Below are 12,586 nucleotides of genomic sequence, written 5' to 3' on the forward strand. Positions count from 1 at the left end.
AGGCCTATCTCCACCCACCACCACTTCCCCTGCCAGTGGCGGACTCCCTCAGGTGTCGGTGCGTTGGTGGTTCTTTGTGTCTGGGGATGGGCGTCCAGGTACACACTGGCTCACTCCTTGGCGGCCGCTTATCGGGGCCTGGAGCCTGGGGCTCGCTCGGGCCACTTCGGAGGTGGGGTGCCCCCGGCCTCTCGGCCTGGGGCTCGGTCACTCAGGCACAGCTGGCTGCCGGCGGAGCTCACGGGCGCGTCACTGCAACTCCCCCTGGCTTCTGCTCGGTGGCTGCTGAGTGAGCCCTCATCTGGGACTCTCCTCAGCTCTTACTGGGACAGTGGCACGGCTGCCCCTCTGTTGGTCTTCCTTGGTCTCTTGTGTTCTGGGGGCCTCTGGATGTCTGGAGTTTTGATCTCCTCCATACCTGCTTCATACCCTGGAGGGCGGGGCTGTGGCTCCCCACACTCCCTAGCAGATCGTTACATGGAGAAACCTTTGGAATATAAGCATGCTGATCCACACAGGTATGCACACAGGTGTACACACGGGTGTTCACAGACGCAGACTACAGCTTTCTTGGCTGCTGCCTCAAAGCACATTGTGCGCTGTCTATCTTGCGTGCTGCACAATATCGTTTATTATTTAGTATCTACTGATATCTACTGCTAGCTAGTTTATTGTGATGGTGCTGTTTTTTTATTATGTTGCTCTTTGTTGTTTGCTTTCTCTTCTGTTTTTTTTCTCCATACAGGTGACCCAGGTGTTTTGTTTTGTTTTGTTTTGGGTTTTTTTGTTTTTTTTTCTTTCTTCCCCCCCTTCTCACCGTCTCTTCTCCTCTTTGGTTTTCTTTCTCTCCCTCTCTTTCTTTCATTCTTTCTCCCTGTCCTATCCCCCAGTCATGTCTGTCCCGTTTGTAGCAACTGAAAATAAAATAAATTCATAATTATAATAAAGGTCAATCAAATGGACCAATATGGCAAGGCCATGATGATCCACTTGGTAAAATTAATCCGCTTGGCATCTTTCTTGGCCTTAAGACAACAATTCTGATGGCTAAAGATCCAAACGGGACACAAAAAAAAAAACAAAAAAAAAAAACAAGGAGGACCCCACCCGGGGGATTAATAAAGTTTTATTTTATCCAATCTAATAACTTTAATCTCAGCCAAACCGATTTACTCACGAACAAACAAAACACTGAAAAAAGCCCAACAATAACATTTTTAGGTTGTTTAAGTGACTTATATATTACGTTTAACCCGAGTAGCGAAAGTCCACGGTGATCTGAAAATGATGTGCCGGGAGTTGTGCCGTTCTCGGCGGTATCAGTGACCCTCGAGCTCCCGGCTAGCTATCAAGCTGGTGGGTAGCATGTTTGAGAGAGAATATGTGTGTCTGTGACTGTCGGCTCTCTTTTCTTGCATTGTCTCCTCACTGTACAGAGTTGTGACAAACCACCTGTTTCTGGCCGGAATCCCGGCATACAGGTACATTGCATTTCCCTCATAGACTGCTGACTTTACCATCTTTCTTACTCGGCTCTGAACTCTTGCTAACTTAGGTTGGAACTTGTCTGTTTTTCCCCTGTGGCCGAGTTCTGGTTTATGCCACCCTACACCTTCCCACCCTTAGTGATCGGAGTTTGGGGGCAACATTCCAGTTGACTTCTCATGTGTGGTGTGGTTAGCTCCTTTGAGTGCTCAGTCAGGAAGAGCTGGCATGCATTATTAATACAATTCTTTAATTTAATTTATTTTAAAAAGTCATTAATGGTGGTAATGTCAAGTTGTAGCACAGCACCATGGGCCACCACTGTGTTATACACTTGCAGAGGTATCACATCATGCTCAGGAGTACATCAGTGTTTCTTTTCTTGCTGCCCATGCTAAGGCTGCCATTGAATCCAAACTGTGCTGTAAAACTCCCTGGACTTGGGAGCCTTGATCAGAAGAAGGATATCTGCCTTGTTCAGTTGTAGAGTCCCCAAAAATGTTTCTCCAGGAGACAGTGGATAAGGGGCACACTGGAGAAAAGTTAACTGTGGTGATGGTGCATCTTGTTTTTCTGAATCTACTGCAGAAATGAATGCAGGTCGTTTTTGACCCACCTATGAAAGTTTGGGGTAGTAATACAAAAACTACAATTTTTGTAAAATGTGTAAAACGTAAGGTGAAAATTTCAATTGTATGATATCAGCAACATGTTTTCGAGGAATCGCTGGAACATGAAATGATGAAGACTTTCGGGGCCCAGGTAGACTGTATAACTGCATCTCTACCAGTTTCTCTGCACTCCAGCCTCTTCTGTTCCATGTGAAGGGATTTTCCTTAAGGCAGGAGAAATTATCTCCACAAAAAGGAACAGGTTCAGTCATCGCAAACTAGAACAAATTCTCTTTTTAAATAAAAATGAGAAAGGGTTACCTTAAATGCATCATGTTTTTAATTTGCAAGTTCATAAGCATTTTCCTTTTCCATTTCACAATCAATTCTACCCCCAGGTCAAAAATATGTCTGGGGAAATTTCCCTAATATAATATTATTTATAAATACACCCCTCCGGCGATTAATTGCATACCTGCATGGAGGCAAGACCTCACAGCAGAAGCATACTCCATAATGTGTTTTACATTATTATATGTATATATTATATGTAACCTGGTATTTTTCAATTATTGTATTTACCAACATCAAGAAGTCACAAGCAAAGAAAGACCACACCATGGTGCATAACAAGGAGAGTTTACTGGTCAAAACTATTTATTAAACAAATAAAACACATTTTCTATTTCATTTATTTTAACCAGAACACATACAGATGAGTGGCTAAGTGGAAGAAGATGGATGGATATGAATTCTCTAGCTGGGCCCACGTCCTCATTTTTGACAGCGTTTTAGTAAGTAAAAGTGAATGCTTTGGCATGAATTGAGCTGCGGTTCGGGTAAGGCCTCGAAGGGGACTGGTGACGGCTCGCGGGCCTGGCAGATCCCCATGCACTAAATAGACATGAAGAAGTTAAAGAATTGAAAAAAAGAAGGGAGGTTTGGGCACGTAAACGAGAATGAACAGCTTGCAGAACCGAGGGAACATACATAGATGACAACTGGAAGGAGTGTGTTTGGAGGTGTGGTCCGGCTCCTGAAATTCTGATATGTAATCTCCAATAAAATTGTGTTCATACAAAATCTATGAGTGACGACCTCATCAGCAGTCCAAGTCAAACTGGGCACACAGACCTGGGTTCCTTCAAGCCAATCCAAACAGATGACGGAGATGTACTTACGAATGATTCCTTGGACTTTGGCTACCAGGCCACCGGGTGGACATGGTGAGGTCTTCTCAGAGAAATCGCACGAGTACAGGACATTATCCACTGTGGTGCCATGCTCGCTATAGTTCAGAAGCTCATAATGCTTGGTATTCTGAAGGACGACAAACACACACACACAATTTACATCTTGGTCACTAACAACCACAGGAGTGCTCTGCAGAGTGATGTAGTTTAATAGCCTCACCTCGTCATAGAAAATACAGGCATGTTTCCCCGATACGTAGTTGCAGTGACCGTAGTTTGTAAGGCACACATCCATGTCAGCACCTTAGAGAAACAGTTAAAGACTTAAACACCCTTTCCCACAACACAAAGAATACAGATTTGCAACATGGATTTTTTTTCTGCAGTATTGCCGTGTCAAAATGTATTTTAATGACCTGCACTCCAATGTGACATATTGTGTTTTTGTTCAGTAGTTTTTATTCCACATGGTCCTGTTGTGACCCTCACAGGTCTAAGAACTTACTTTCACAGCCAACTTGCTTAAAATACTCCGATTTAAAGATGACGGTATCAACTATCACTCAACCTGACTAATGATGCAGAGATTGGGAGCTAGTACAGGCTCAGTACATTATTATATTATACTCTGTCGTGTACTGCTGCCTGTCGTACAGAAGTACAGTCATGGTTAAAAGGATACCTTCTGTCAAGGTTTACATATTGGGACAAAATAAAAATCATCTTGTTTTTAGCAGGTCTTGAAATTAAATCTTGATATATAACCTCAGATGAACTATAAAATATGACATTACACTGTCATGTATTTGACAAAACTAAGCCAAAATGCAGAATTAGTGTATGAAGCACTAAGCAAACCCTTGTTGCTTCCATAGAAATAAAGATGACAAGTAGCAGGTACATACTGCTGATCAAACACAACTGATTAACTGATTATCAGCACGAGTGACCACCTCTATAAACTCAGAAGCATTCTGGTGTGTGTCGACATAATGCCAAAGAGGAAAGATGTCTTAAAGAATAAATGAGTGCTGCATGTCAGTATCTGAAGTTGCATGAAGCCAGTCCCAAACACGCTCATAATTCTACCATGAGAAAGATTATTCACTATTCAAGTGGAAAACATGCAAGACAGCTGCAAAACATTCCCAGGAGTTAAAGTCCAAAAACAGTCACCAAGGATCAGGCAGTGCAATGACTCCAAGCACGTCAGCAAATCTGTCTGGTGGTTCTGCAAGCTAATGAATGATGGGGTGTTGTTAGTTTTTCCACACACTGCTTCTGCTTCACTTCCCAGTTTTATATCTGTAGGAGTGATTAGCTCAGAGCCAAGACACCAAACCAGGGGCCGTGGTACACCTGCTGTGTTGACAGCTTTGCGTGTCACCAGTAATACCATCACACACCTATATCCATTCATGCTAGCTGTTACGGTGCATGTACGTGCTGCAGTATTCTTCTGAACAATAGGTGTTGCCCGTCCTCCAAATCAGCGCTGGTAGAGAAGGAGAAGAAGTCAAAGTTGGAAGCCAAGGAATTTTAAAGTTTTTGCCAAGTTTCAAAGTTTCAACATCTCCCTCTGTGAAACCTGTGGACCTCTAAACTTCTGTACTGATATGATGTTAGGATGCCATTAAAAACAGACTTTAACCCAGCTGCAGCAGCAATGCAACAACACACCAGATTATAAAAATGGAGAAGTGCATGACCAGCAGAGATGACAGCTTACACCATGTAACATCAACTTTGCTGTACGGTGACATTTGCCAGGCACCACACAGCAGGTATGATGGGGCCCTACCTATGTTCTACTTCGGTCTTACTAAACTTTAGTCACAAGGCAAGAATATAACCTAAATCAAACATGATTAACTGGAGTTTGGTGAACTGGTAAAAAAAAACTACGTGAGAGCAGCTTTAATGCTGTTCTCCTACGTGAACCTTTCCCCATCACAGGTGAAACCTAAGAGTGGCTCAGAGCCAGGGCACAGAATGCAGCAGGGTCAAAGTCACAGCGACTGAATGTCCTACCTGATCCTACGTGTAACGTCCTATAGCACATGCTGACAGCTGCTCCTCTTCCTGTCAGAGGGTAAAAGACCGCTCTGGCTTGCACCTTTTTCTGACCTGGGAGGAGGAGAGTGTAGGTTTTAATAATTAGAACAAAACAGCAATCAAACAGCAGAAAAACTGACTTCTTGACAAGTAAACAGACTAAACTGTAGTGCAAAGGTGTCTTACTGTTTGGGTGGGGTGCTGAGGTTTTTGGGGTAGTGCTGGTGGTGGGGGGAGGTTGAGTGCTGGGCACTTTGGGAGCAAAGAGCTGCTGGATCCTCTGATAGGCCAAGAGCTTGATCATCTCTGCATCCAGTTTGTCCAGCTCGATCAATGTGCACAAAAACACAAACACACACAACCGCTAGAAGCTAATTACATCTTCGTGTGTTTCATAGCAGAACACAGCAATACGAAGGCTCTTAAACTGTCACATGTGGCCGCAGAGTGACAAACTCACCCCCATCCTTCATGCAGCTGGACAGGTTGGTGATGGAGGGCAGTGTGTTGGGCAGCAGTGAGTCCGTCAGTGCAGGAGCAGCCTTTATGTCTGAGGGACAGGAGAGGAAAAAAGAGACAAACTGATGAGATGAGATAAAAGAAGGACCAGAAAAAAGACAGTTTTTGATAGTTCACTATAAAGGAAAAAAGTGCACAGGAACTATTACTGAGATAGAAGGCAAAGCAAGTTGTATCTGAATAACTTTTTTTTCTTCATAACTCAGTAACTGAAAATAAAATGTGCTCTTAAATGGCCATGTATCCTTTTGGTAAATGGGGCTGCACGACACAAAATATGCAAGAAAACTGTTAGCACCATCGATTATGTCAGCAGTGAGTATTCAATTAATAGCAACAGTAAACATTCAAAAGAGAGAAAACTCAGGTCTTTTAAAATGAACGTTTCATTTGTTTCCACTTTAGAAAATGCTTGTTTTGATAGTTTAACAATACACAGTATCTGCCAAAAGAGCTCAACTCTTTCACTGTATTTACATCCCATATCACAATCACATTTCCACTTTCTTGAAGAAACATTTTCCTAAAGACAAAAAACTGATAAATTATTAGAAGTAGAAATAACAGAATCACAATTTTAAGTGATCTGCCAAATAAAATAAGCTATGCATCCTAGACTGAGGCATGAAATAAAAAGGCCTTCTTCCCATCTGCTTGGAGCTCTTTCTTACATTATAAGGGGAAAAAAGAGTTCTGACAGTATTGCATCTCCTGGATGAAGCAGAGTTGGTCAGTGTGCACGCGTGTGAATGCATGTCAAATCAAATCAAATCACTTTTATTGTCACATCACATGTGCAGGTACATTGGTACAGTACATGTGAGTGAAATTCTTGTGTGCGAGCTTCACAAGCAACAGAGTTGTGCAAAATACAATAATGTAAACAAGCAAATACAAGAATGGCTACATCTGAAACTAATAAATATATGTACAATATATAATAGTATATGCATTTCTGGATGTGTATACTAAATATTTTTCTACGTGTGTGTGTGTGTGTGTGTGTGTGTGTATACACATATTTTACAAATTAAATAGAGTAAACAATAAATAAAAATATACAGAGTTGAATATGTGCAAAACAGTGGCATTACTGTACAGTATGGAGTGCATAATGTTAAAGTTCCAGTAGTGAAGCTGAGGTGTCTATGACGTGTTCAGCAGTCTGATGGCCTGATGGAAAAAGCTGTCTCTCAGTCTGCTGGTACGGGACCGGATGCTGCAGAACCTCCTTCCTGATGGAAGCAGTCTGAACAGTTTATGGCTGGGGTGACTGGAGTCCTTGATGATCCTCCCCGCTTTCCTCAGGCACTGCTTCCTGTAGATGTCTTGGAGGGAGGGAAGCTCACCTCCAATTATCCGTTCAGAGCACCGCACTACTCGCTGGAGAGCTTTGCAGTTGTAGGCGGTGCTGTTGCCATACCAGGTGGTGATGCATCCAGTGAGGATGCTCTCAATGGCACAGTGATAGAAGGTCCTGAGGATGCGGGGGCTCATGCCGAATCTTTTCAGTCTCCTGAGAAAGAAGAGGCGCTGCTGCGCCTTCTTCACTGTTTTGTTTGTGTGTACTGACCACGTAAGATCCTCAGCCAGATGTACACCAAGGAACCGGAAGCTGCTCACTCTCTCCACAGCAGCGCCGTTGATGGTGATGGGGGTGTGTACTTCTCTGCACCTCCGGAAGTCCACTATCAACTCCTTTGTCTTTGCGACGTTGAGGGTGAGATGGTTGTCTTGACACCAGTGGGTCAGAGCGCTGACCTCCTCCCTGTAAGCCGTCTCATCACCATTGGTGATAAGACCCACCACTGTTGTGTCGTCCGCAAACTTCACAATGATGTTGGAGTTGTTAGTGGCTGTGCAGTCGTAGGTGTAGAGTGAGTACAGGAGAGGGCTCAGTACACACCCCTGTGGAGCACCAGTGTTCAGTGTGATGGGGGATGAGGTGATGCTGCCCAGTCTGACCACTTGGCATCTGTCAGACAGGAAGCTAAGGATCCAGCTGCAGAGGGAGCTGCTCAGTCCTAGATCCTGCAGTTTCCTGTCCAGCTTCGAGGGAACGATGGTATTGAATGCTGAGCTGTAATCTACAAACAGCATTCTCACATACGTGTCTCTCTTCTCCAGGTGTGACAGGGAGTGTGTAGTGTCAGGGCTATGGCATCATCAGTGGACCTGTTGTGGCGGTATGCAAACTGTAGAGGGTCCAGTGAGTTGGGTAGTGCAGAGCAGATGAAGTCCCTGACCAGCTTGTCGAAGCATTTGCTCACGATGGGGGTCAGGGCTACAGGTCGCCAGTCGTTCAATGAGGAGATGGTGGAGGATTTGGGTACAGGGACGATGGTGGCCATTTTGAAGCAGGCTGGGACTACAGACAGAGAGAGGGAAAGGTTGAAGATGTGTGTGAACACTCCAGCCAGCTGAGCCGCGCATGACTTGAGGACGCGGCCGGGAATCCCGTCCGGACCAGTAGCTTTGCGCGCGTTCACCTTCCTGAAGCACTTCCGCACATCCTCCTCAGACACAGTGTGCGCACTGACGTCATCCGCGGTGCGCACACTGTCCGGTCTCATGGTGTTCGCTGTGTCGAATCTAGCGTAGAATACGTTTAGATCCTCACACAGAGAGGCCGTGGTCTGCGGTGTGCTGGTTTTCCCTCTAAAGTCTGTGATCGTGTGTTAAAGATGGTAAATGGCCTGCATTTGTATAGCACTTTTCTAGTCCCTAAGGACCCCAAAGCGCATGTGTGTTAAAGTGTGCGAGTGAATGTGTGTAAGCCTTCAAACAAGCATGTAGTGAAGTGAAGAAAGGTGAGCATATAACCATTCTCAGTTCTGAGGCCTTCTCTGTGCTTTAATGCAAAACAGACGTTATGAAAGTGGAGATGTTAATACTAATAATAATTCAGCCTAACAGCATGACTATTAACACAATTTCTTAAAGTTAAAAATGTATTTATATCAAGGTTCAAGGTTCAAGGTTCTTTATTTGTCACATGCATAGTTATACAAGTATAACACACAGTGAAATGTAGCCTGACACGCTCCTCGACATGTGCAAAAAAATTGGGGGGGGGGGGTGTAGAGGAAGAACATTATATATATATATATATATATATATATATATATATATATATATATATATATATGTAGTATATACATTGGGTGAATGTGCAGTAGTAGCAGCAAGCAGGTGAATTCTGTACATTAATATGAATAGACATCTGACTATTTTACAGGATAGACAATATAAACATATTTAAAATTAAAGGAATTGAAATGTACATTGTGCCTTGGTTTAGTGTCTGGAAGAGTCCTGTCTCAGTCAATTATAGATGATGTGAGAGGGCGGGTGTGTGTGTTTAGGGCACGGATGGCTTGGGGATAGAAGCTCCTCTTGAGTCTCTCTGTCCTTGCCCGGAAGATGCGGAACCTTCTACCAGATTGCAGAAGTTGGAACAGTTTGTTGCCAGGATGGGACGGGTCCTTCAGTATCTGCGCTGCTCTAGTCCGGCATTTCCTGGTGTAGGTGTCCTGAAGCGGGGGGAGAGCAATCCTGCAGCAGCGTTCTGCTGTACGGATCACTCTCTGGAGAGCTTTTTGGTCCTTCACACAGCTGTTCCCAAACCACGATGTCATGTTCTGTGTGAGGATGCTCTCCACAGCGCCTGTGTAGAAAATCCTGAGGATCTTTGGAGAGACCCTGAACTTCCTCAGTTGTCGTAGGTGGTACAGGCGCTGCCTAGCCTTTTTGGTCTGGGCCTGAATGTGGGCAGCCCATGTCAGGTCTGAGGAGATGTGGACACCAAGATACTTGAAGGACTGCACCCTCTCCACTGGAGCTCCATTGATGATAATGGGCTTGTCCTCTGGGATGGAGGAGGAGATGATGTTCTTCAGCAGCCTCTCAAACACCTTCATTACTACCGAGGTCAGTGCAACTGGCCGGTAATCGTTCAGGGATGAGAGTTTGCTGTTCTTGGGCACAGGGATGATGGTGGATCCTTTGAAGCATGTGGGGACCACAGACTTCACCATGGACTCGTTGAAGATGTAAGTGAACACACCTGCTAGCTGGTCAGCACAGCAGCGCAGCAGACGGCCGGTGATGCCGTCTGGCCCCGCCGCTTTCCTTGTGTTCACTCTCCTCAGTGCCGCTCGGACGTCATGCTCTGCGATGCTGGTCACCGGTCTCTCGCTGATGACGTCACTGTCCTCGGTAGTCAGGCGGTAGATAGCATTAGAATAGATGTCAGACTATTCCCCTGCATTACCAGAAGCAGTCTGTTCTCCCTGCTCCTGAGGAGCAGTTCTCCCACAGTCAGCAGCCCAGCGACAATGCTGTGCTTGGTAAGATGATGTCAATGCTCAGGGAGCTGTTGAATAAAGTGAAGGCTGGGGATGAACATTCCCCCTCACGGCAGGGTGGCGGGCGAGTACAGAACCGGGCCCCTTCGTTCAATGGCAGGAGCTGTCAGGTCTGTAATAAGGAGGACCACACTACACAGTCCCATTGCCGCTTTGCCCGACTCTGTTTCCCATGCTTTCAGCCCGGTCACACACGGCGCTCGTGTGCCAATGGGGCCTCTACGGGTATTAACACCCAGGGAAACTAGACGACCTGTGTTTTGAGGGAGGCTGTACAGGTCATGAAGAACACTCCCACACATATGATGCAGCAGAGCTGTATGACAATGTAAAGGACTTAGACAAGTCTGAGAGAGTTATTTTTCAGGACACACAGAGAATCAGCAGCAGTGACAGCCTGTTCTACACTCCTGTTACAATCGGAGGCAAGGCATCCCTTGGTGCTATGTTGGATAGTGGTTCAATGGCCTGTTTTTTGAGTGAAGTAGCACTGCAGAGGTTTGCTGCTGCTGGTGCTATTGATTTGAGCAATCAGGGGGCACCCACTGTTGTTTTTGTTGGCTGTGGTGGTGTACGAGTGAAGCCTAAATCAGTGGTGGAGCTCGACATGGAAGTGTATGGGTGTCATATCTTGGTTCCAACCTTTGTTGTTGAGAATCAACAAGATTACTTAATTTATGGCTCGAATGTCATCAGACATTTAATCCATCAGTTCAAGAAAGATGCAAGCTACTGGGAGGCAGTTTTGACGTCGGGTTCAGGGCATCAGGAACTTGAACAGTTCCTCTCTCTGCTTGCTGGGCTGGAATGCTGGTCTGGTACTGAGGTACCAGACAAAGTGGGCACAGTCAGGTGCAACAGGGCTGTCACCCTGCCAGGTAACAGTGAGTTTCTTGTATGGGGGAAACCTCCTAAAGATGTTAAGATTTCTCCCGGCTCTACTGTGGTTACTGAGCCAACCCCCTCTCGCTCTGCACCCAGGGGCATCATGGTCGCTAGAGTGGTGACTCCTCTCTGGGGAGACAGGTGGGTCCCACTCAAGCTCCTCAACGTCACAGACAACCCTGTTATTCTGTGGAGGAATGCCAAGCTTGCTGATGTCTACACCTGCTTTGCATTGGAGGATATGGAGGTTCCAGAGCTCAGTCAACAGTCTACTCGTACAGAGCCCACTGGGACATCTGTACCCACAGTGGATGTTGGTACTGTACAGGAGAGGCTGGACCGTGTTGGCCTGGGTGACCTGGACCTAAAGTCCTGTGATGTGTCTCCGGACTGGCAAGAAAAGTTGGCTGACCTTGTGGTCAATTATCAAGATGTCTTTTCTCGCCATCAGGCGTGTGCCTCCTGCCGAATACCACAAGCTCCGCCAGGTTCTTAACAAGATGGAGGAGAGAGACATACACCTTCCAACAACTGCTCACACTGTCTAGCAAATACAATTACATCCACGCTCTTTGGTTCTGTCCACCAGTTCAGAAGTTTTGGCGTGAGATATGTGAAGACTTATCAAAGTGTCTGAAATGTAACATTCCAGCCTCCCCTTTAGTATGCTTGCTGGGCAACTTGGATGTGGTCACTGCAGAAATAAACACAGCCCACATTGTTTTTACGGCCCTATGCATTGCCAAGAAAATGGTCCTCATTAACTGGAAAAATAAAAATAATCTTAATTCTAACCAACATAAAAACCATCTAATAGATCACATTAGTCTTGATACAGCCTCTGCCATCACATTTGATCAGTCCCTTTGGGTCTTTTGATTGGCTTCATCACCTAGTGGGGGTGGGGGGTCGTGGTTTGGTCCTGCCTTCGGTATTGTGGTTGATATGGGGGTAGGGACGGCCTTAGGGCGTCTGAGGAGTCCCTAGGGACGTTTTCCCTGGAGGGCCTAACCCGGGGGATGTGGCCATGACCTGGTTAGGGGCTCTGGTGGCTCTTAGATGGGCCGGATGGGCCTGGGCCCCCTTGCCCTGGTGGGTTCCAGAGTGTGGGGGTGCCTACTGGGGTCAGCGGGGGAGCTGACCCCAGGGAGGGGCCGCTTGCCCCTCCCTTTCTTCCTTCCCCATCCTCAGCTGCCTCCCTATTCCCGCTCTACCACACCCACCCACACACGCAGGGCTTGGGGTGCAGGTATGTCACCAGGGTGCAGGGGAGGCACTCCCCCTCTGTCCCCTTCTGGCCGCCTGTGCCTCAATTTTATTCTGCAACCTAGACATCCACATTACTAACACTCTCACATAACACATACATATAGGGCCTTGCGGGTGGGCACGTTTTACAGCATCCAGAGGATGGTCGGTGTATTCCAACCCACCTCTGGCGCTGGTGCCCTGCCTTCAATTTTAAATGCAT

The 12,586-nt window shown here is 46.0% G+C and overlaps 1 protein-coding gene across 1 annotated transcript; it reads right to left on the reverse strand.

The window, feature by feature from the left end:
• Positions 1–2,559: 2,559 nt before the first annotated feature.
• Positions 2,560–5,697, reverse strand: LOC146653438 (PHD finger protein 12-like). Its single transcript, XM_085380501.1, has 5 exons — positions 5,531–5,697; positions 5,321–5,416; positions 3,510–3,592; positions 3,195–3,416; positions 2,560–2,571 (listed from the first exon to the last, which is right to left on the reverse strand). The coding sequence occupies exons 1-5, from the start codon at positions 5,646–5,648 to the stop codon at positions 2,560–2,562; spliced, it is 531 nt and encodes a 176-aa protein (XP_085236627.1). The 5' UTR covers positions 5,649–5,697.
• Between the last annotated feature and the right edge of the window lie 6,889 nt (positions 5,698–12,586).

This window comes from Rhamphochromis longiceps, linkage group LG14 (genome assembly GCF_057381845.1).
Source record: "Rhamphochromis longiceps isolate RC_006_pf linkage group LG14, R_longiceps_female_GT1.1, whole genome shotgun sequence".
Lineage (NCBI taxonomy): Eukaryota > Metazoa > Chordata > Actinopteri > Cichliformes > Cichlidae > Rhamphochromis > Rhamphochromis longiceps.